We start from the raw sequence: 24,302 nt of genomic DNA on the forward strand, positions 1-24,302 counted from the left end.
TTAGTTTCCACTGGTACGGGAGCACTTATATCCCCTTCTTCACCTTCTCCCCCTTCTCACTGAACAAAACAAAAGGAACTAGGGCTCTAGTTTTCTACACCCATTTCTGGCCTCTCTCCACCCATCCCAGGCTAGAGAATCAAAACAAACACCTAAAAATGATAGTGCTCCTGTCGAGTTGGTGGTGGTGTGAGAGGCCCTTATAGTCAGGGGAGAGGCAGTGGGGAAATGTCTTCAGCATACTATACAGTATACCATACAGTCAGTTCCAGTTTGTCCAAGAACCTTTATTGGAAAAATGTCCAAGGGGTGAGGTCACCAGCAGCTGGAGGGGCTACCAGGTGAGAGGGGGAGCACCCGAGGCTCCATGGAAGACATTGGAGTAGTGCAGTGCGGCATCTGCCTCCAGACCCAGACATTTCCTTTTATTTGCTGGGGGAGGGGGAGTCCCCAAAGAAACACCCCTCTCTGAGACCCAGAGGCAAGATGTGGGGGCAGCTGGGGATGCCGAGAGTCCTGATGCAGGTGAAATGGGGGTCCCGTTTGGGACCTAATGGGATACAGTTGAGTAAGTGACTCTCCCCTGGACCTGGGGGATGGAAGGATGTATCCCATCTGATAGCCATTCCCCAGGGCCAGGGGTGCAGACCCTAAGACCTACCTTCTGGCCCTGCTCACAGTGGAAAGAGGACGGGTACCAGGCCTGAGGTTGTGGGAGTGTCATTACCCTCTAGGAAACTGGGATCCTTCAGTCTTGGGCAGATCACCAGCTGGGGCTCTCCCTGACCCCATCCCCATCCCCAGGTTGCTAGTGCATCTGTTTTCTGGTTCTGTTTCTTCATTCATACATCGATGGTGTTGATGGATGGGGACTTTTTCTGTAAGAGAAAATGGCTTGAGTCTCTAATTGTGGCAAAGTTGTAGCCTTCTCCATCCCAAATATCCATTCTCCTTCTTTTCCTGCCCCTCCTTGCCCTTCTCCCTTTCCACGGCTGCTCCTAGAAGCAAAATCACCTTTCCCTCCCTCAGACCCCACATCACCTGTCTTGTCCCCACTGGCCTTCCCTGAGGACTCTGTTCCGGCCCCTTCCCCTTCTCCTTGGGGTTGTTGTTGGAGTCATTATCCTTGATGATATCATACTGGCGGCAGAATAGCCCAATTACAGCTGAAACACAACAATACAATCTGAGCCTTGATCTTGACCTCCCCACTCACAGCCTTGAAGGGCAGTGAGATAATCATACAGTTTCTAGAAAATCCTTGAATTTCTGGTGCCCATGTACAAGCACCACCCTCTTAATCTTCCTCTCCTCCAACTTCTGCTCACTCCCCTCAACTAAGCATCTCCCGACTCCATTTCTCTCCCTGCCTTTTCTCCCAACAACCTTTACCATGTCCCGCCTTCACTGAGCTCCCCACCCCCCAATCCTCGGCCCCCTGGTCCAGCTGCTTACTCACCAGCCCACATGAGCAACACCACCACAATGATGACCACTTCCCCTGTCTGCAGCGGTCGCTCTCCATCCAGACCCTCCACTGTGATGTCACCTAAGAAGGAGGAGATAGACTCCAGGTTATGGGGGAGCAGCTACAGAGTTCTTCTATGATTCTGGACACTAGTGTCAGGGTAGACTTATCACAGGGTTGCCCCCGGTAGCCGCTTTCTAGGAAGCTATTGGTGGGCAGGTAGTTAGCGACCAAAAAGCAGGAGGGCTGCATGCGAGTACTCACGCAGGCTGCGGTGGAGGCTGTGAACTGAGGATGGGTAAAAGGAAGCTTAAAAGCCCTTCTCCCAAACGATTCATTATCAGCCTGTCTATATCCAGTCCCCTGCCAACCTTTTTCCTTCCTTTCTTGGCAGTATGATGAATTAAATCATCCTTTTATTCATCTAAGCTAGAGTGTTGCCGTTTTGGGGGAAATAAACAAGAGGCTAAAGGCCAGGTAAAAAGCCAGAGAATCCAAAGTTTAGGGAATGGAGAATAGCTGAGACCCTCACCTGGGCTTGAGCTGTTTGAGGGTAGCCGGTCAGAACCCTTGAGAGTTCGGAAGTGCACCCGAGGCCCTGGGGGGCTCTCTCCCCGCAGGCCGATGCTCCTGACCTGCACTGTGTAGTCACTGTCTTCAGCCAGGCCCCAGAGGGCACAGGCCCGAGTGGTGGTGTTCACCTCCCGGATCACACGCTGTCCAGGGCCATTCTGTCTCTGCAGGGAGATGATGGGACAGGAAGGCAGTCTCACACCAGTCCCAGGACTCTTGAACATCCAAGCACTCCACGGAGTAGGGTGAAAAAAGCAGCCTGAGACTGAGGGAACACCAGGTCCCAGCTTCCCCCACCATTGGGAGGGGAGCTTAGTTCTGGGGTGGGGGTAACTGAAGGAATGTTCAGAGATCCAAGGACACAGGTTGAGGGAGCAGAAGGGTGATTCATACTTGCTGGGAAATGGAGTAGCCAATGACGATGTTGCCTTCTGGGACGTCCCAGGACACAGTGGCCGAGTTGGCTCTGAGGTGAGTGACTGTCACATTCACAGGAGAGGGAGGCCGGTCTGTGGGTGCCAGTGAGTTAACAGGTTAACAGGTACCATCCACAAGCTCTGGTTAACCCCACGCCCCCTTTACTCACCTGCTCGCACGAAGCCCAGGTCACAACTGACCAGCAGGAGGACCGTGGGGCTTAAATATGGGGAGAGGGGCATCAGCGAAGCCATGGTCCCCACCGAGTCCGCTGGGAGGCACTGGGGCATCCGCTTGACATCCAGGCGGGGCTCCTGGAGGTGGCAGGAGTTGGGGGGTGGGGGTTCAAGGACTGCCCAGAACGCACGGTGGCAGCAGCTCTCCCGGGCTCCCCACCGCCCACAGCATCCCGGGAGCCCCCCTTCCCTCCACGTCTTCTCCGCCCCCGCATCACCCGGGCACCCGGGTGCGCGGCTCTGCCCTGCCCACACCCACCTCCGCCGGTCCTCGCGATCGGTCAGGCCTCGGGGGGCTGCTCGGTGCCCAGAGGGCGGCCCATCGCCCGACTCCGTGGCGCTGCCCCTACCCCATCCCGGCGCGGGCCCGGCGCGGGGGGCAGCGCGGGACCGAGCTGCGGACAGAGGGCGAGCGGAGGCGTAGCGGGAGCCGGCCGCGGGGCTGCGGGGCCCCCAGAGCTCGGACGGGCCGCGTAGTCTGTCCTCGAGCAGGGGGCGGTGCCGGCGCGGCCTGGCCGCTGGCCTGAGTCCGGGTGCGGGAGGCAGTGCGGCTGCTCCGCCGGCCCCTGCAGCGGGATGTGACCGTCCCGGCCAGCCAGCCGCCGCCTTCTGCAGAGCTGGCCCCGCTCGCTCCGCCGCAGCCCGACCGGGACGTGCCGGCCCGCCCCGCCCCGCTGGGGTTCTCGCAGCCGTCATCCCCCTCCTGCCCCCCCCCCCCCTTCGACCCCGTTCTCCCGGGGCTCCTCCCACGACCCTCCCATTGGCGGCCTCCCGGGTCCCCATCCCTCCGATCCCGGCTCCGGCCCTGGAGCCTGCGAGGGGCGTGGGGAGAGGCGCAGGTGCGAGGGTCTCCTGCACCTGGGAGGGCCCCTCCCTCCCGCGCTGGAATTAGCCAAGTTGGGAGAAGGAATTGCACCTCCCGTGCGGGAGGGATAGCGTGGCGAAGATAATTGTTTTAACAATCTCCTACTTGTAGACTGCGTCAGCTTTTAAATCTCTTCCCCATTCATAATCTGATGTTGATTCTCTTCACTCTCTCATTCATTCTTTCAGTTATTAAACAAATATTTATTGAGCGTCACCTATGTGTTCTGGCATGTTAAGAGCTGGAGATACAGTGATTATTAAGATTGTTGGGTGTATAGGGGGAAATCTAAAGAGCAGCGAGCGACCTATGGTTCTTGTCTTAGCTCTGCCACTTACTGCTTGGCATGGAGAAATTGGTCACCTAAGTCTCAGGTTTCCTACCTGCAAATCAGAGGGTCCAGAAGTTCATAGGGCTGTTGGGAAGATCGAATGAGAAAATGTTGGGAAATGTCTTTATAAATCGTACAACACTATGTGAGTGAGAGATTATCAGTAATTTGTACTTAATCTATTAGTTACTTCATTCATTCAACAAACATGTAAATCCTTAAGTTATTTCATGAGATCTGGAGTGACAACCTGGGTGTGAGTTCCAATTGTGTCAGCTATGTGATCTTTAGCAAAACACTTATCTGAGCCTCAGTTTCACCATCTGAAAAATGAGGGTGTCAATACAATCTTCTTAGTGTTAATGTATCCAATGAGATAAGATATGTGAAAAGTGCATTGTTCAGTGTAAATAAATGTTGGCTAATGTATTTAGGGCAGATACTTTGGTTTCTAATTCTCATTGCAGCATTTCTATTTCTGTGGCACTTTCTCCTGTAATATCCAGTTCAATGTGTGTCCCCCTGGGGCTCTGAAGCTTCTGTTGCCTTCCTTCTGAGATGAAAGAGTGAAATGGGTCAAGAGGGAGGACTGGGTGTTTTGAGCATGTGATCAAGCTATGGTCCAGGTCCTCTGACCTCCACTGTCCCTGAAGATCCTGATCTCTGGCCTCCTGATGCATCCTGGTCCCAGAGCACTCTTGCTCAGGGATTCTCACTGCCCTGGGCTTGAGCCTGAGCCTGAGTATTATCCTGCACTTCCAGCCTCCAGGTCATCCAGAGAAGAGGTCATTGTGTCCAAAGGGCAAGAGTAATGAACCTCAGGTTTCCTCTTTAGGGGAAAAGCAGAGGCTGGGCAGTCTGCATGCATGCAAAGAAGGACCCCAGGAGCTCCCCTGAGGTGACAAGTGGGCTGGGGGCCTACTGACCAGGAAAGGATGCAGGAAGAGGTGCTCAGAGGGGGTGGTACTCAGAGAGGCCAGGGTACTTGGGTTAATCATCACTGTGGCTCAGATAAGGCCCTGCCAGCTGGAAGCCGAGTTAGTGTGACAGAAAGATTTGCGTGGCTGAAGAGGCAGGTATGACAGGGTGTCCACAGCGTGCGACCATGCCAGGCACAAAACAGTTTCAACATGTGATTGAGACCCCAGAGCCTGGCAAGTGGGAGTTGAGACCCCCTTCTCCATGTTGGTCTTCTGCATTGATTCCTAGAATCATTTCTTTTCTGGACTTTCCTCCACCCTTGGTTTCTGTTCTTTCCCTCCTCCTTCCCATCTTCCTTCCTGATCTTCTTTCCCTTATAGGCCCAGAGTACCAAGTGCAGGCTAAATCCTTGGGTGGTGTGTGTGTGTGTGTGTGTGTGTGTGTGTGTGTGTGTCTGTGTCCAAGTACTGCGCCTGCTGCCACTCCCACCTCTGGATCAGCAGGTATGAATGAGGCTTCCGCTTCCTGCCTGTATCTTTGTGCCCCCTTCCCTCTAGTTGTCTGGGTATGAGGCAGCCCCTGCCAGTCACAGAGAAGTCAAACCCACTGACCCAGGACCTGGACAGAGCAGATGCTGAACAAATTGTTCGATTGCTGGGGCAATGTGATGCTGAGATCTTCCAGGAGAAGGGGCAAGTCATGCCCACGTACCAGGTGACCCAGACCCATTCCCTGGACACTGAAAATAGAGATACCAACCCCAACCGCACCTTAACCTCTGCTCTCTGAGACCACAGTCCTTAATATTTGAAACCCTGAGAGCCCCTCCACCGCAACATTCATTCTCCCCCATCCCAATCCATTCTCTTTTTCTTGGCTTCTGATTCCTGCATGTTCCCTATAGCGACTGTATAGTGAATCAATTCTGACCACCATGGTACAAGTGGCTGGAAAAGTTCAGGAAGTGCTGAAGGTACTGACTCTTCATCTGCTCCCACCTGAACTTCTGTTCTCTCCACCTTTCTCTCCTTTTTTTTTTTTTTTTTGGCCTCCACTTCTCATTTTGCTAGATCTCAGTTCTCCTTTCTCCCAGTCCTCCCCCTGAGATCTTTATTGTCATGTTATTAATCCACAGTAATTAAAATAACTATTATCTGCATAATACTTTATAATTGACCATGTACTTTCACACTCATCACCTTTGCAAAAACCTGTGAAATTAGTGTGATTGTCTCCTTTTTTTTTCCAGATAGGAAAACAAAATCACAGTAGCTTGCCCAAATATATCCAGCTAATAATTGCTGGGTAGCGCTGCGTTACTGATTGATTGATTGGTTGGTTGATGACCAAGCTGCTCGGTCCTTTCTGGAATAAGTAAGGGTTTGAATAAGTAGCTAAGCCAGAGTTAGGAGCAGACTGAAGTTTCTTTCTCAAATCCAGGATTTTTTCTGCCACATCGTACTGCTTATGTTCTGTTCACTTTTGTCATAAGAGGCTTAAGAAGACTCCCTAATTCCTGTTCTGCTACTGACAAAGAAAAGAACATGCTTCCCCCAACCTGAGCTAGGCCGTGGCGACATAGGCATTTTTCCTTTCTCAGTGGCCTGAGGCGGGGGCGGGGGGGCTGGTGGTGTTGAGTGGAGGGGGCACCTCTGGCAGGATGGCATTCCTCATGTCGGTGAGTACCCCTATCCCTGATTTTCCTCCCCCTGCCTTCTTGGGGTGACCCTCAGGACCACAAAGCTAATCATAGCTAAGCTCCTAGGTGGACCCCTCTAGCCCTGGCTCCCTCTCTTCCAAGCTGGATCTCACCCCATATGGAGCCCCATATCTTCTGTCTCTACAGCCCATTCCCCCCACCCCCAATCAATCATCTGCAAGTAGCGTTTTAAGTGCCAGCTTCCAGGCAGTACTGGCTTAAGCACTGGCCTGAGAGAATCCTTACACAGTCTCTACTCTCTAGGTGTCGAAAATCCAAGATAATTGCTCCTTTGCTTTGTCAGAAAGGTTTAGGACAGAAACCTCTTTATACCTACCTCATTGCAGGAGGTGACAGGTAAGCCAAATTGGTCTATGTTGGTCTATGAATATTTTGCTTGGCCTGGATAGTGTTTTTTAGAAATTTAATTTTAAAGCTTTTATTTATTTTTTTTCCCAATGTTTTTTATTTATTTTTGGGACAGAGAGAGACAGAGCATGAACGGGGGAGGGGCAGAGAGAGAGGGAGACACAGAATCGGAAACAGGCTCCAGGCTCCGAGCCATCAGCCCAGAGCCTGACGCGGGGCTCGAACTCACGGACCGTGAGATCGTGACCTGGCTGAAGTCGGACGCTTAACCGACTGCGCCACCCAGGCGCCCCAATTTTAAGGCTTTTAGATGGAGATTGTATCCAGTTTGCTTTGGTCCCCATTGTTTCTTATTGCCTTACACTTCTTGCCTTCACATACTTAAATTATATGACTTGCCTTTGTAGGTATTTGAGTTTTTCAGCCCTATAGGTATCTGTTATGGTGCCAAGCAAAGAGTAGGTGTTCAGTCAATGGTAGCTTTCCCTTCATTCCCTTCTCTCAAAGCAGCCTGCCCTAATATACCATAGGCTTCTACTTCCAAACCAGTGCCACTGACCTTGAGTCTGTCCTCTTAGGCCTGTGGTGGCATCTAGGGAGGGGGCAGAAGATAGTGCTCTGCACGGGATTGAGGAACTAAAGAAGGTCTGTGTCTTCCACTAAGAATCAACCAGAGACCTCTGTTCCTTCTCATGATGACACGAAAGCCCCTATCTAGCCAAAGCCCATTCCCTTCCCCAGTCCTGCCCCTGACATTCCCACCTGATAGGTTTGCATCCTAGAATCCTCCTGGTGGCACTGCTTCACCCATCTTCCTCTCCTAGGTGGCTGCTGGGAAGAAGAGGGACTCTTTGTTGGTGTGAAGACAGGCTGGGTGGATCTATCCTATGGGGAGAAAGGAAGTGGGAATAGAATAGCATGGAAAATAGATTGATGAAGTGGGTGCTAGACAACAGAGAGGGTTTGCATAAGGAATTTTGATTTTACTCTCACTAATTAAGACCCAGTTGTATGAATGTGGGACAATGGGAAAAGGATCCTATTTCAGAATACTTGTATATCAATCCGTTCAATAACCAAGATAGATGGACTAGTCCCAGGGTCAGCAGACTACCCTGGCAGGTCAATCCTGCCACTGCTTGTTTTTGTAAGTAAAGTTTTACTGAAACACAGCTGTTTGTGTTTATGTAATATCTATGACTACTTCGCCCTACAACGGTAGGGTTGAATATTGCACAGAGATCATAGGGCTCACAAAGCCTAAAATACTTACTCTCTCACTCTTTACAGAAAGAGCTGACCCCTGGACCAGTCCCTTGCTACTTAAGTATGGTCTTCACACAGCGACATTAGTATCTCCTGGGATTTGCTAGAAATGCAGAATCTCATGTCCCACCCCAGACCTACTGCGTCTGACTCTGCATTTTATTTTTTTATTTTTATTTATTTTTTATTTTATTTTATTTTATTTTATTTTATTTTATTTTATTTTATTTTATTTTATTTTATTTTATTTTATTTATTTTTGGGACAGAGAGAGACAGAGCATGAACGGGGGAGGGGCAGAGAGAGAGGGAGACACAGAATCGGAAACAGGCTCCAGGCTCCGAGCCATCAGCCCAGAGCCTGACGCGGGGCTCAAACTCACAGACCGCGAGATCGTGACCTGGCTGAAGTCGGACGCTTAACCGACTGCGCCACCCAGGCGCCCCTGACTCTGCATTTTAACAAGATTCCCAGGTAGCCTGTTTGAGAAGCACTGGACTAGGTGACCCAAATTTTCCCTCACAACTGCAGCTGATTCTAACAATTCACTAAACAGAAACGAGTTCAGCGATGCCAGATGTGGAAGGAGGCACACAAGGAGGGCAGGCCACTGACCTTAAGGAGCATACAATTTAGTTGAGTAGTTTTCAAAATTTACCATGCAGAGGACATCCTTGGGGGATCTTGTTAAAAATACAGGCCCTGGGCTTTCCCTTCAAATGTGGATCCAGTAGATCTTAACTGGGCCTGGGAATATGCATTTCTAACAAGCATTCTGGGGGATTCTGATGCACATGGGCCTTGGGCAACACTAGAGTAACCCCTCTCATCATGCCTATTTTTCTCTGCCTACCATCAGGCTCCCTTTGTGACAGGCCAGATGGACTGCTGCATGGATAACCCAACCATCTTCTTGCCAGTCCTGGTCGGTTTCAACCCCGTGAACATGGCCAGGTGAGCCTTCCGTGATGAAAGGTGATGATTGGCCAATCCCCCAGGGGGAGGCAGAGAGGAACCCTGCCAAAATCCACAAAGGTGAGGGCATGGTTTTTAAGGTCTCATTAATCACATCCCAGAATATTAAAGTAAATATAGACTGTCCCTAAGCTTATGAATTTTGGTTTTTATTTTTGTGTTTTTGGTCAGTTGGTTGATTTATTCTCTTGTTTCAGAAAAGATTAAAAGCAGCTTACAAAGACCACATAAAATCCAATAAAGGATGCATTCAAAACAGGGAGGGAAGACACAAGGAAAACAAGGGCTAGAAGATAGAATAGGGTCAGGGAAATGCGTACCACAAAGTTCTGTACTTTCTTTCAAGTGTCTTTTCAAAGGAGTGTTGGGTACTGACTCCCTTTGCCCAGCTCCCTTATTTTAGCATCCATTCTCTTTTGTCATTCTGGGCACCCCTTCAGTCCCCTCTGGCTACTCAAATCCCTCACCCAGTTCCCCTTTCCTGAGAACTCTGTGCCACCAAATCACCTCCCTCTTATTCTCTAGGTGAATGGTCACTTTGATCTCAGAGAAGGTCAGCATAGGAAACCAATAGTGCTCAGGTGGTTCTGTGAATGTGCTGCCTTGACAGTGTTAAAGGATTAAGAAAGTAGATTCTTAGCCCCTTGTGTGAGAGCTCTGATGTTGTTGGTTTGGGGTAAGGCCCCGAAATATCTATTTTTTAAAAACATCCCTGGAGATTTTGGTGCACAGGCAGGTTTGGGGAACTCTATAAATTAACCTTTGGAGTGGACGCCCTGATGAAGCTGAAGGCTTCCTTCTCTGGAGCATTCCAGAGAAGGCTTGTTGATTCCTCAAAAGCAGCTTTGCACATTCAATGGTGGTCTTGGAGGGAGGGACAGCTGGGTTCTTTCTGAGGCCCTTTTCTCAACTCCTAGATTCCAGGCTTGTAGTGTAGTTCGTATGAACATATAAATGAGTCTGAGATACTTTTAACCCTGATCCTTTTAATGGAGGACTCTCCTTCACCAAAAATGTATCTGCGGCAAATGATGCTAATTTCAGGCACTGTGACTAAGTGAAATGAAGGATTTCAAACAATGTAGGCGTGGAGATCTTCCAGTTGTTCCTTAAATCAGTGGCTCCCAAACTTGGCTGATCTTCAGAATCGTCTGGGAAGCATTTTAAAAATACAGATTTTTGGGCTCCTCTCCAGAACTCCTGAAGCTGATTCTCAGGGTGGGTGTGGTACTCAGAAATGGGTAGTTTAAAAAAACAAACAAAACTCCCCAGGTGATTTTGATGACTAGCCAAGTTTAAGAATCTCGGTTTTAAACCACCCAGTGAACACTGTCTCCTCTCTCTGGGAGAGGAGTTTCAGAAGTAGTTTGAGGACAAATGATAGGAAACACTTAACACAATGGGTATGTAATATGTGAAACTTGTTTGCCCTCGAAGAAATACAGATGAAAAAATGTAAAAATAGTTCAAGAAGGGGTAGAACTTTTGCAGGGATGGGATGATAAGGGGAAGTTAGGGAGAACTCAAAGGTAACTCTTTGAGCTCCTGCCACAATAGGTGATTTGCTAATTATCCCCCAGCAGAATTGACAAGCAGAGATCAACTACAGAAGATCCCCATTCTTCAGAGATTCCATGGTTACACCTACGCAGCCAACAAGATTGTTACTCTCTTGTCCCATTAGCACATTGTTTTCTTCAGGATTCATTTATTAAAGGTATGTTTGCCAACTGTTAGGTGCTATGCCTCATACCTTGTAATTGGGTTCCTTCAGGAGGAACTGTTGTCTTGTCCCTCAGGTAGTGAGGGGTTTGCTATTTGGGGAGATTTCCCAAATATATTTCCGGAAATGGGAAGGGCTTCTGATGGACCCTACGACTGAAAATAAGGTGGCAATTTTGACATTCTGATGATAGGTACTCCTCCAGGGGCCTACAGAGAGTGTGGGTAGTATGGTCATGACAGTGGAACATGTGCAAGGACCAGGATACAAGAAAGTTCTGGTCTCAGGCTGGAGTTTTAGGTTTGAGAGTTGGCTATGCTCTGGGATTAAATCGCTGAATGTTTTACAAACCCTTGTCCTTGGGGTTCAGGGACACAGCGCCCCTAAGAGCTCTAAAGCACACCTCTCTAGGAGGTTGTTGTCCTTGGACCCCAATCTCAATGTGGTCTTTGATCCTGATTCCCATCTGAAGCCCTTCATTGAGATCCTTACAGATAATCTCCCCACCTCTGTCTCTCTGTGGGCCCCGGAAATGACCCCATTGAAGACTGGCGTTCGACATTCTGACAAGTAGCAGAACGGATGCAGAAACTGCAAGAGAAACAGGAAGCTTTTGTGCTCAATCCTGCAATTGGGGTAGGATCCTCCCCACCCCCACCTAGGGAATGCTTGCCACTTCCCAAATGCCTCCAATTTTAGGTTGTTACATCTGGTCTGAATTCCTGGCGTTGTGTGTCAACTAAAATGTTGTAAAGCAAATCCTATTTTCCCCTTTCCTTGTTCACCTTAAGATGTGTTTCCATCCTCACCCTGCCTCTTAAGTCAGTCATCATCAAATACCTAAGCCATCTAGGGCAGTTTCCTGTTTGAAGAACCTCTTCTTCATCTATCAGTAGAAAGAGTTGTTCTTTTGTGTTTTAATTTCAAAGATGGGCTTTAAAAAATATGGCATTCAGTTTCATTCTTCTGCTTTCTAATCTTCTCCAAAACTGAGTGGGCCTTCCAAGCCTCCTGTGCTCCTGTGCCTTTTTCTCTGCATCGAGGATGCATGGCACCGGCATCGTCTATACTCACTTTGACTTGGCAGGAGCCTTGGCTGAATCGCTGTCACTGCCCCTCCCTGCCTGTGACGGGCACGGCTGTGACATTCTCCTTGCTCTTCCTTTGGTGAGATGGGAAGGCAGGAACCCCACGTCACATGTGAGTGCCATATCTTTCATCTCTCAGGAGCTCCCCTCTCCTGCCTGCAGTTGATTGCTTTTAATCTCCTTTTCTCAGACACTGCCTTTGTCCTGCTTTTTGCAATAATCTCTTTATGCTTGGTGTGTCGTGTTACCTACCTGGACCATTACAATGGCTGCTTCATTGATCTGTCCAAAGAACATGAAATGTGGTGTTTGCATTGAAAAACTGCTCTTTAAAAAATGGGGCCTTGAGTGGGGAGAAAGTTCTTGGGGGGAAAAAAAGACCCTCAGTGAAAAACGCTTATCTCCAGCTAGCAGGACATCCAGTCCCTGTGGCTTCCTCCTCAGAGTCCTGAATGTACCATAGAAACGACCAGAGGTGGCCCTTACTCTCTCTCTTCTCCTTCTCTCAGTTAAGCCCTCAACCCAGCACTCCTCATAGCATACTGAGCACCACCAGTACTGCCATATGCATGCCGAGTGGCCTCTAACCAGACTGCGTGCCCAAGAGTCACTACCTAGACTCCATGCCCAAGGGCCACTAACTAGAGCACATGCCCGGGAGTCACTAACCAGACTGCGTGCCCAGTGATCACTAACTAGTGAGCTCGGGGATTCTCCTTCCTCCCCAATTCCTCCTGGGTGTCATCACCTCCTCAGCCCCGGGCCTCTCCTGGATGAAAGGTAGAAACGCTACCAAGATCCTGTTGGAAACCCTGTTACTGGCAGCGCACAAGACTGTGGACCAGGGGGCATTGCAGCGTCAGAGAGTAGGGAAGATCTGGACAAGAGAAAGCTCAGGGTCAGGCAGGGAGTGGGATGGTACAGGTTGGGGGGTGGCAGGTCCGGACTCAGAGACTGGTTAGTGGCAGCAAGGGTGAGAGGCGCCACCGCTCCTCCCGTGGGAAAAGAGCTGGCCTGGGGATGCCACTGTTCCTACCACGCAGTCCTAGAGTCTCGATTGTTTCCAGTGGACCCTGGATTCCTCAGGGCCCACTAATCCCTGTGCCCTCCTGGAGCACCTAATCCCTGAACCCACCTGGGACATCCAAAACTAACCTAGCTTCGGAGAGTCTGTGACTTAGGGATGGTCCAGATCAGGCAGGAAGAGCTCATTCTGCTGGGGGCTTCTTCCCTTACCAGGGTTTCTGGCCTGGCTCCCAGACTCTCCACCTACCTTCTCACCAACTCTGATCCTGTCCTTCTCCCATGTCCTTGTCCTTCTGTCTGGTCTTTGTTTTCTGCTCACTGAAACTTTTTCTGCCCTTCTGGAATGCTGTCGGGGTCCACTCACTGCACTTCCATGAAGGGCCAGTAGAACTTAGCTTTAAGGGAATTGTGCCTTCCCCTGGGCAGGGGTGATACTCATACTTTCTGAGGGGGCACTGGGCCCACCCTGGGAACTGCTAGCCTTTCTCCCAGATGCCTTCTGGAAATCCTGCGGACATTTGAGCGGTCTCATCAGGTGACCTATAGCCAAAGCCCTAAGAGCGCCACCCTGATGAAGCAAGCCAGCACCAGGTGTGTGGAAATGTGTTTGGAGGGGGGAAGTGGTGTGGATGGGGAATGTCCTTAGAACACATGTTAACATGGTGAGGGTAGCAGATCTGCATGGTGGAGGGTCATGGCAGGCTTTCTGTTGGTTTAGTCCTGTGCTCTGACATACGCATCTTTCTCTGATCCCTGGCTTTTTCCTTCTTTCTTTCTTTTTTTTTTTTTTATTGTGATCTCTCATGTCTTGACCTCTGGCCCATTCTCAGCCTGGAGAAAAAAGGCTGAGTGTACCTTGTTGGTTGGCAGACCCTTGGCATCACTGCCATCATGGATGGAGTGGAGTGCATCCACACCTTTGGTGCCGGTGGAACCCCAGGCCAGACTCTCTTCCTGGTTCCTCCTGATGCAAACCAGTTGGTCTGCTATCAAAACACTTTCCTACTCCCAACCCATGAGGGTTCCTCATTCAATGTCCATTCTTTTCTATCTGAATAGGCATTTCAGTCAAATACTCTTTCCTTTGAATCCCTACTCCGGCCTTGGTTCCTCAGTTCCCAGCCCTGCTTTAGTTGTGGCCTCTCATGCGTGCTACACCTCATCCTACACCCCACTTGCCACTTTCCTCCAAGCCCCATTAACATCCCCCCCCCCCAAGTCTGGAACCTTTCTTTCCCATAAAGCCCATTACTCCTCTCTCCGTCCTTAAACTTTCCAGATTTCCGAGATGTCCGTGGCTTTCTCATTGGTGATCACAGTGATATGTTTAACCAGGAGGCTGAGCTCATCTACCAGGTGGGAGGATGATGGGATGTGGGAGAGGTTGTGAAGGTGACTGGTGAGCAGGGAGTGGGAAGTAAGGAATGGTGGAGACAGGTCGGGGAGTACAACATGGTAGTCATCCAGAGAAGAGAATATGGGTTAGAGGTCAGGAGTCTTTGGGGAAGCACAGGGATGGTGGAAGGCTCTGGATTCGCCCTCTAAAGCTGGCTCTGGTCCCATGCTCTTCCCTCAACTTGCTGCATCATCTTGGGCAAAACACTACCTCCTTGAACCTTTCATCTATATACAAGAACACTGTATTAAAGGTCCTCTGAGGCTCTCTGCAGTCTCCAAGCCAATGTGCTGGGGTTTTTCATGGGGGGAACTCTCATCTTCCTCTGCGCAGGGTCCCCAGTTCTCCTTCTCCCAGGAGGACTTCCTGACTTCCATCTTGCCATCCCTCACAGAAATTGACACTGTGGTCTTCATTTTTACCCTGGATGGTAAGAGGGAAGATGGGAGCAGTGGGGTGAGTAGATGGAGGCAGTGGAGTGACTCAGGAACTGTCGTTTTTCTGGGTCTTAAGGCACTTGCTCAGAGGCAGGGACAGGGGCATATGTCCTGACTGGACCCCAGGGTAACAGGAAGAACAGCTGAACAGCCAGCCTTTCAACTCCGGTGCCCTCCCCTTCTAGACAACCTCATGGAGGTGCAGACGCTGGTGGAGCAGGTGAGAGAGAAGACTGCCAACATCCAGGCCTTGGCACATAGCACTGTGGGGCAGTCTCTGCCGGTGAGGGTCCAGCCTTTAGGAGGGAACCTTGGGTGGCACTTACAGCAAGGCCTTCCTGGAGATCTTCTTCTGTTCCTCTTTCTTTCTCCAGATCCCTCTGAAGAAACTCTTCCCCTCCGTCATCAGTATCATGCGGCCACTGCTTTGCTTCGAATATGAAGGGCACTTTATCCAGGTATGGAGCATGAGAAAGTGTTATCTATAGAAAAGAACTCAGAGGAGGAGGGATTCCAGAAATTAGAAAACTCAAGGCTAGTGGGTAGAAAGCTTTGTTGGACTTCCACAAAGCCAGCTGGGCAAGTTCTTGGGCTACCAGGTCACTGGTCAGAGTTTCCAAGGCAGTGGCTCAGTATTCTCCAGAAATATTCAAAAAAGAAAAATGCAAAAAAGGCCAGACCACCAATCACTTGACAGATACTCATTGGTCCTTTGTTACAGGTTCACTGTCAATACCATAGTCATCCTCACTATACAAAAGTCTTTATGGTATAGGTTTGCAAGTTTACTATGCTGAATTCACTGCAGGCAATATTACATTGATACGGATCCTATTTACCAGTAAAATTATAATCTGGTACACCCATGATGATAACCACAGAAATAATAATCACCCTGGGTGCGCTTTGCAGTTTAGAGTTTGAAGTGGACATCAGGACATCTGGGTGTCAGTTCAGCTGTGCTTTGTGGCCCAAGAAAGAAAGCAGTTTTACATCTCCAGCCCTCAGTTTTCTCACTCAGTACCTGTTTACCATCCACAGGGCCCAACGAGAGCCCTGAAGGTTTGCCCTAGAGAGCCATGGTCTCATCCATTATTCAGATCACCTCCTCCAGGAAGTTTCCTAACTTGAGCAGACAACAGCTGGAATGTTGCCTTACCTGTACTCAGAGCTCACCAGAAGCCCCTCTCCCCCTGAGCCAGGGGATCCATGCTGCTTCCAACATGTATCTTTATCTTCCCTTCCAAATGCTGTTCATTCGTCACATCTTTACTTTTTGGCATACCTTCCATATTCATTGTCTCCTTTGAGATCTCACATCTTCTAAGAAGTCTTCTCTGATTAAACCCACACTGTCTAGGCTCCTCCTTTATGTGATATACCTCTCCACACTTACACGGTTTATTATACAGTCATCATACCTAATACACATGTAGGCCTCTGCACTTTGCAAAGTATTTCATTTATAATATCAGTTCTTATAACAGTCTCCTAAAGGATGTATGTTTAATGTCCCCCATGTCTCAAATAAGGAAGTTGAAACTAAGAGATTAAGGGATTGTAATCATGGCCACACAACTAAAGCGGAGTCAGGACTGAAACCCCAGCCTTGTGACTCTAAGTCCGTGGTTGGTTTCGCTGTACAATATACACTTTGGCCATACCCGTGAGTTGAGCCAGATTCTTTTACTCTTCATTCAACAAATATTTTTTTTTTCAACGTTTTTTATTTATTTTTGGGACAGAGAGAGACAGAGCATGAACGGGGGAAGGGCAGAGAGAGAGGGAGACACAGAACCGGAAACAGGCTCCAGGCTCCGAGCCATCAGCCCAGAGCCTGACACGGGGCTCGAACTCACAGACCGCGAGATCGTGACCTGGCTGAAGTCGGACGCTTAACTGACTGCGCCACCCAGGCGCCCCTCAACAAATATTTTTTATACACATATCACATGCCAGGTACTATTCCAGGGTTAGGGGATACAGTAGAGAGTGTTAACCTGTGATCTTTCGAAAGATATCTGTATTTTTAAAGAAAATTGTAATTAAAATAGCAATATTTTCATTGTAAAAACTTTAGAAAATACAGAAATCAAAAGAAGGAAAAAAGTATCCGTAACAGCCTTCTTCCCAAAAACCACTTAGACAAATTATGGAGAATGTCCCTCTAGACTTTTTATGCAAATGTGAGTATATTTATACAAAAATAGGACCATATTTGACATGCTGTTTTTAACTTGCTTCTCTTCATTGAAAATTACGAGCACCTTTCTGCACAATTATATCCACATCATTGTTTTTAATGTTGATGTAGTATCCTGCTGTATGGATGTACCATAATTTGTTCACTTTTTCCTCCATTGTTAGACATTGTAGATAGTTTCCATATCATGGCTTTAATCAAAATACTGCACTGAACATCCTTCTACATGTATTTGACTGTTTCGTGAGGATAAACCCTGGGATGAACGTCAAAAGTGGAATCACTGGGCCAAAAGGTGTGTAAGATGTTAAGGCTTTTTTTTTAATTAAATTTTTTTTAATGTTTATTTTTTGAGAGAGAGAGCACAAGCAGGGGAGGGGCGGAGAGAGAGGGAGACAGAATCTGAAGCAGACACCAGGCACTGAGCTGTCAGCACAGGGCCTGACCCCAGGCTCGACTTGGGGCTCCATGGGGCTCGAGCTCTTGGACCTCCTCAAGATCATGACCTGAGCCAGGGTCAGATGCATAACTGACTGAGCCACCCAGGCGCTCCAAGGTTTTTGGATACAGGTTGTCAAAGTGATCTAAAAGGTTTGTAAACAAAGTAGAAAATTGCTTGTTCCCCCATACCCTTTGAATACTGGGTAGCATTGTTCTTTTTAATCTTCACTAATCAGCAAAGAAAGCAAAATGGAACAAAAAGCACTCAGTGTTGTTTTAATTCACATTCCTTTGATGACTATGGAAAAGTGTGTGATGGGCATTGAAGAGGGCACTTGTTGGGATGAGCTCTGGGTGTTGTATGTAAGCCAATTTGACAATAAATTATATTAAAAAAAAAAGATTAAAGGGCTCCTGGGGGACTCAGTCAGTTGAGCTTCTGAGTCTGGATTTGCGCTGGGGTCATGATCTCATGGTTCTTAGGTTCTAGTCCCGTGTCAGGCTCTGTGCTGCCGGTGGGGATCCTGCTGGGGATTCTGTCTCTCTTTCTCTCTCTTTGTCCTTCCCTGCTTGCTCTCTGTCTGTCTCTGTCTCAAAAAAAAAAAAAAAAAAAAAAGGTGTATATTGGCCATTGAATTTTTTTTCTTTTTTGAATGACTTCTTCATACCTTTTGGGAATATTCACCCATTCTTTTAGAAGTGTCTATTTTTCTTACTAATTATAAGAGGGAGTGTATATAGCAAGGATAGCAGCCATTTTTTCCTGTTCTATATTTTCCCCTAGTTTATTACTATTTTTTATTTCTATGTTTTTGATGTAGAGATGATTTAAATTTTTAGATAGTCACATCTAGCAATATTTTGTGTGCGTGTCTATGGCTTCTGTCTTTTGCTTGAATCCAGTTTGTATCTTTCTAAATGTATAGCAATTGTTTGAAATAAGGAGGTTTCCATTAGTAAATCTTTAGTTGCAGAAATATTTTTGATGTAAACTCCCACACATTTTTTCCTCCCACACTTTTATTTTGAAAATTTTCCACCCTACAGAAAAATTGCAAAAATAGGACTGTGAACACCCATACACTTTTCCCTAGATTAACCAGTCTTTAACATTTACCACATCTGTTTCATCCCTCTTTTCCTCTGAATTATTTAAAAGATACTTGGAGATATGATGACAATTGACATAAATTACTGTGTCCCCTAAGAACAAGGACATTTGCATACGTAACTGCAATATAATTATCACACTCAGGAAAATGACAGTGAATACTATTATCTAACATGCAGACTGTATTAAAACTTCCCCAATTCTCCCTGTATTATTTTTATTTACAGGCCTAGGATTCAATCAGAGATAATGCACTGCATTTAGTCATCAGGTCTCTTTAGTTTCCTTTATTCTACGTGAGTTCTTTAGCTGCTTTTTGTGTCCCTTATGACATTGATAGCATAGAAATCTGGACCAATTTGATTTTAGAATGTGCTTCACCTTGGATTTGCCTGATTGTTTCTTCATTATATTCAGGTGAAGTTTTTTGGCAGGCGTACTGCATAGGAGTACTGATATCCTTTATCAGCCTATCACATTAGGAGGCACCTGATATCAGTTAGTCCCTTTATTGGTGATGCTATGTTTGATCAGTTACTCAAGGTAGTATCAGATTTCTTTGTATCCTGTTCCTTGGCAATCTTTCACCCAATGGTTTTAGCATGCACTGGTGATTCTTGGTTGAATCAATTATTACTATGGTGGTTTTAAAATGGTGATTTTCTATTTCAAACCTTATTTCTACATTTATTAGTTGACATTCTTCTGGAAAGAAAATCTTTCTCTTCTCTTCCCACTCATCTATATTTGGTTAGACTCTGTATGGACTCATTAATTTTTTGTTGTTGTTAAATGTGTTTTAATCCATTCCTGTCATTATTGATTTTAATGTTCAAAATGAGAGTTTATTCAAGCTGGCCCCTGTGTCCTTGTGACATATCCCCATTAGTGTTTGAACATTCTTTGCTGTGTTTTGTTTAAAAAATTTTTTTTGAGAGAGAGAGAGAAATAGAGACAGAGTGTGAGCGGGGGAGGGGCAGAGAGAGAGAGGGAGACACAGAATCCGAAGCAGGTTCCAGTCTCTGAGCACAGAGCCTGACACGGGGCTCAAACTCAAAGGTCGTGAGATCATGATCTGAGCTGAATTCGGACACTTAACCGACTCAGCCACCCAGGCTCCCCATCTATGTTTCTTTTTGGAAAAAAAAATTACCTTTCTCTTATGCAAAGGGTAGCATATTATAGTCTTCTGTGCCTTGTGTTTTTGCTTAACAAGACATTTTGGAAATCACTTCAGTTTCTAAATCTCTTAATTATTATTTATGTGTGTGTGTGTATGGACAATTGTGTACCCAATCTATGTAGGAGTGCAGAAATGTCCCAGGTTCAGCCTGTACTTTCCTTGGTTCCAGCCCTGGCTGGAATCAGTAATTTTCAAGGAGCCCTGGTGGTTGTCAGTGGGGATTGGTACAGCAGTCCCCCTTTCTCCATGGTTTTGCTTTCCACCGTTTCCTTTACCCTAATCAAATAGAGTTCAGAAGCAGATGATCCCGCTGACGGACTGCCAGGAGGTCAGTAGTAGCCTAACGCTACGTTACAATGCCTGTGTGATCCCCTCTTTCCATCTCATCACGTAGCCATGTTATCATCTCACATTGTCACAAGAAGGGGGAAGGATGAGTATAGTACAGTAAGATATTTTGAGAGAGAGAGGGAGACCACATTCACATAACTTTTATTAGAGTATATTACAGTTGTTCTATTTTGTTATTAGTTATTGTTAATCTCTTACTGTGACTAATGTATAAACTAAATTTTATCATAGGTATGTATGTATAGGAAAAAACATAGTATGCATATGGTTCGGTACTATCCATGGTGTCAGGCATCCACTGGGGGGTCTGGAACTTATCCTGTGGATAAGTGGGTACTGCTGTATTTAGAAACCTAGGTGCTGGGTAGGCTCACTGCTACTGATGACTTTGCCTCTTGGCCTTTTCAGTAGAAAGAACAAGGAAATACAGTTGACCCTTGAACAATGTGGGGGTTAGGGACACTGACACCCCATGCAGTTGAAAATCTCTATATAACTTTTGACTCCTCAGAAACTTTTCACTAATAGCCTACTGTTCACCAGAAACCTTGCTGATGATATAAACAGTCAATTAACCCATATTTTTATGTCAATTATATTATATATTGTATTCTTACAATAATGTAAGCTAGAGAAAAGAATATTAAGAAAATCATATGGAAAATACATTTACAGTACCACAGTGTATTTAAAGAAAAGAATCTACATATAAGCGGAACTGTGCAGTTCAAACCCTTGTTCAAGGGTTAACTGTATATGTTCTTTTCACATATGTACTTATATATACACATAGGAGAATATACATACGGTCTTCTTCTCCTTCCTGTTTTCCCTTGGTGAGAATGTTGATTTCCAACATCATCAAGCCTAGAGCCTGCCCTGCAGTGAACTGGTGTTTCTGGGCAAGTGAAGTGAAGCCCACGGAGGCTTGTTGGGCTAGCAGCACTTGTGGTGGGAGGAGAGGCCCAATCCCAGGGCCACCCGCAGCCCAGGGTGGGGAAAGTTTGGGGGTAGTTCTTGCTTTTGACGCAGTGGTCCCCGCTTTCATTGGCATGTTCTGATTCTAGAAATAAAACTAAATGTCTTGTTTTGGAAAGTTAATCTTCCAAACTCAGTAGATCCGAGTTAATAAATTAGAAGTGGGACAAGATGGGTGGCATGGGTTGGTCTCAACAGCAGGTTTGTTTCTTTACTTCCCCCTGCCCCCCAAGCCCATTTCATTGGCCACTAATCCAGACCTTACTCCAGCATCTCTGTATCCACCCCCCCAACACACATGTAGGCGCGTATGTGCACGCACATGCATGTACGTGCTGCTCCCGCATAGAATCACACAAACGGGGAGAGGTGGGAATTTAGCTAATTCCAGAGGAAAAGGGAAGAAGTTGTGTCCCCAACATAGGCCACTCAGAAAAAGAGTCCCTGTTAGGCATGACAGGATCTTTGTCACTAGAATGAAAACTACATCCACACATTAGACCCTGAAGTGAGAGTTGCATCCCCTGTCCAAGTTTGTAAGGGGAACGAACATAAGGAACCCTGGGGGTGCTGAACAGCCTTTGGTGGCAGGACGCGACAGACACTGGAAACCTCAGTCTGTCCATTTTACACCTCTGCTGTCATCTGTTTTGACAAATCAAAGGCACCCTTGCTCATCACAGACCCATACCTTCAGAGCTCTTCAGTGGCTATACATAAGACTCTCATAGTAGACAGTGGGCTCCCCCTTGTGCCTGAGAAGTACCCAACTAAAACCCCTGAAGCTCACTGGAACTTTCAGGCAGTAAGGTGACTTTTAAGAGCCAGATTTGTTTTTTGTTTTTTTTTTAAGTTTATTTATTGTGAGAGAGAGAGAGAGAGAGAGAGCACACACAAATGGGGCAGGAGTAGAGAGAGAGAGAGAGAGAGAGAGAATCTGAGCAGCCTCTGCCCTGTCAGCACAGAGCCTGATGCAGGGCTTGAACTCACGCAACTGTGAGTCAGCCGTCTAACCGATTGAGCTACCCACGCGCACCCAGATTTTGGTTTTAGGATAAAGTAGTCAACCTTTTAAAGGTAGCCATAAATGCCCTCGAAGTATCTGTGGGCCTCTATCTGAGCTCTCTTTTCCTGTTGTACATCGACATGTACCTTGTACCTTAGATCCTTAACCGGTACCGCTTTCCTCAACCACCACTCCCATGGTGCCTTCTCAGCGTCATCCTTTTGGTTTTCATCCTCCACAAATGCTTGTCCTAAGTCTGCAGCTCAAGATGCGTAAAGTGAGGAAAGGGTCCTTCAGAGGCTCTCTGCTTCTCTTTACCCAGAACTCTCTCCCTTGTGTTTTCATTGGGTAAATTCCTCTCTCTTCTTGGCACCGTGAACAGGGTCAAGTCAGAGAAGATACCCTGCTTTCGAGCACTGGAGAGGGCAGAGTACCCCATGATCCTGTTGATGATGCCAACATGTGCAGTAGCCTCACTCCCACATGTGAAATGGATATGGTGTAAGGTCATATTTCTCCAAGGTTGGATGCAGGACGGTTCTAGAAGTCCAGAGGTTGTTTTGTTTTGTTTTGTTTTACTTGCCAAGTTCTTGGATGGTACAAAGATAGCGAGTGAATTCAATTCTTGTACAGTTGTGTATGATATTCAGCTGTTATGAACAAGGTGGAGGAGAGGCTGGATGCAGTCTGGCATTATGGAGGTCACAAAGATGGCTACGGTCTGAATCCCCACCCGCTAGGAATTCACAAGCACATATGAGCAATTCCCAAACAAGACAGAGAGAGTCGAAGTAGATTAGAACAGCAGGCTAGGTACAGATTGCTGCCAGAATTATTTGGGGGGGAGATTACAGAGTAGGCCAACAGTTAGGAAAATTTTGGGGAAAAGGAGGTTGGGGTGGAGTGAAGGAACATCCAAAGAACACCTGGGCATGCTTGGAAACTGGTACTTGTTGTGTGGTTCCAGTATCAGAGAGTCAGATCATTGTCAATGGAATATGACCTCAAGGCAGAACTAAAGAGGTTTAAAGATATTTTTTAGAATTATCCAGAGACAGGGGTGCCTGGGTGGCTCAGTCGGTTGAGTATCCGACTTCGGCTCAGGTCATGATCTCACGGTTCATGAGTTGGGGCCCCACATCAGGCTCTATGCTGACAGCTCAGAGCCTGGAGCCTGCTTCGGATTCTGTGTCTCCCTCTCTCTCTGCCCCTCCACCACACACTCTCTGCCTCTCAAAAATAAAGAAAACTAATAAAAAAAAAATTTAGAATTACCCAGAGACAAATGGTTGGGTAACAACACTTACCATTATTTTGGAGAAAGCAAACTTCTGAGGGTAAGAAAGCTAGAGAGTGATCTATTATCAACACAACGCAGTAATTCTGTTGAAATGACTAAAGGTCAGTTCAGAAGACGGGGTTGGATTGTGGAAGATGAAGGAAACAATTTCCTGCTACACTCATTTGCTGGATCAAAAGTAAGAGAGAAAGGGTACAAGATATTTGGCTATTTCATGTACTTCAAACTTAATATATTAAAAAGTGAAACCCAGGATCTTCCATCCAAATCAGCTGATCTTTCATGAATGGTCTTGAATATTAGACAGGTTGGGTCCGGGCACATGGAACAGTAAGGCTGAAGGAAGATGTTGGGACCAGGTAGGAGATAGAGGGGCCCCAAATCTGGCTCCAAGGATGGGCCCTATGAGTACAGCAAAATGTCTAAGATCCAATCCAGACTCAGCTCTGGTGTGGACAAGCGGGTCAAATCCTAGGCACTGCATGCATCTAGGTAGTGGGAAATACTTCCATCTTGGAAGAGAGAAGAACTGGGCTTACCTGTCAACTAGTGGCTGTGGTGCTATGACTTGGGTGGAAGAGACAGGAAGGGGAGCCGGGAGCATCTTGTAGTGCCAGAAAGTAAAGAAATGCTCTTAAAAACAAAAGGATGAGGTCATATCAAAGGGACACAAGACCCAACCTAAGAGAGCCTCCCAATGGGCAAAGCTGGAACAATCTGAGCACCAGAATAAATAATACAGTATTGGACTGTAACACACAGTACAAGATAAGTATGCATGAGCTCATTCGGATATAACAAGATAATTGAATAAATAAGAGGAAGAAACAAATCTTCCCTATACAAGAATTCCAAATAATGCATGTCGATATACCCTACTCCGAGAGATGAAGCTTAACAACCCCTCACTCCCTCCATCCCCACTGTGGGCTACACATA

At 47.0% G+C, this 24,302-nt stretch overlaps 2 protein-coding genes across 2 annotated transcripts; one reads left to right on the forward strand and one right to left on the reverse strand.

Annotated features, from left to right (window-relative positions):
* Window positions 1-266: 266 nt before the first annotated feature.
* Window positions 267-3,302, reverse strand: FNDC4 (fibronectin type III domain containing 4). Its single transcript, XM_058682879.1, has 7 exons — window positions 2,954-3,302; window positions 2,628-2,772; window positions 2,435-2,550; window positions 2,001-2,205; window positions 1,460-1,549; window positions 1,042-1,166; window positions 267-878 (listed from the first exon to the last, which is right to left on the reverse strand). The coding sequence occupies exons 2-7, from the start codon at window positions 2,746-2,748 to the stop codon at window positions 843-845; spliced, it is 693 nt and encodes a 230-aa protein (XP_058538862.1). The 5' UTR covers window positions 2,749-2,772; window positions 2,954-3,302; the 3' UTR covers window positions 267-842.
* A 1,693-nt stretch (window positions 3,303-4,995) lies between these two features.
* Window positions 4,996-15,459, forward strand: GCKR (glucokinase regulator). The gene is given in 16 exon segments (XM_058686380.1): window positions 4,996-5,054; window positions 5,369-5,525; window positions 5,716-5,784; window positions 6,412-6,489; window positions 6,791-6,867; window positions 7,458-7,524; window positions 7,704-7,736; window positions 9,005-9,098; window positions 11,373-11,510; window positions 12,688-12,784; window positions 13,438-13,548; window positions 13,788-13,885; window positions 14,237-14,313; window positions 14,687-14,783; window positions 14,976-15,073; window positions 15,165-15,459. Coding segments are annotated over 16 exon segments (1,464 nt in total). The 3' UTR covers window positions 15,279-15,459.
* Window positions 15,460-24,302: the final 8,843 nt, after the last annotated feature.

This window comes from Neofelis nebulosa, chromosome 9, assembly GCF_028018385.1.
Source record: "Neofelis nebulosa isolate mNeoNeb1 chromosome 9, mNeoNeb1.pri, whole genome shotgun sequence".
NCBI lineage: Eukaryota > Metazoa > Chordata > Mammalia > Carnivora > Felidae > Neofelis > Neofelis nebulosa.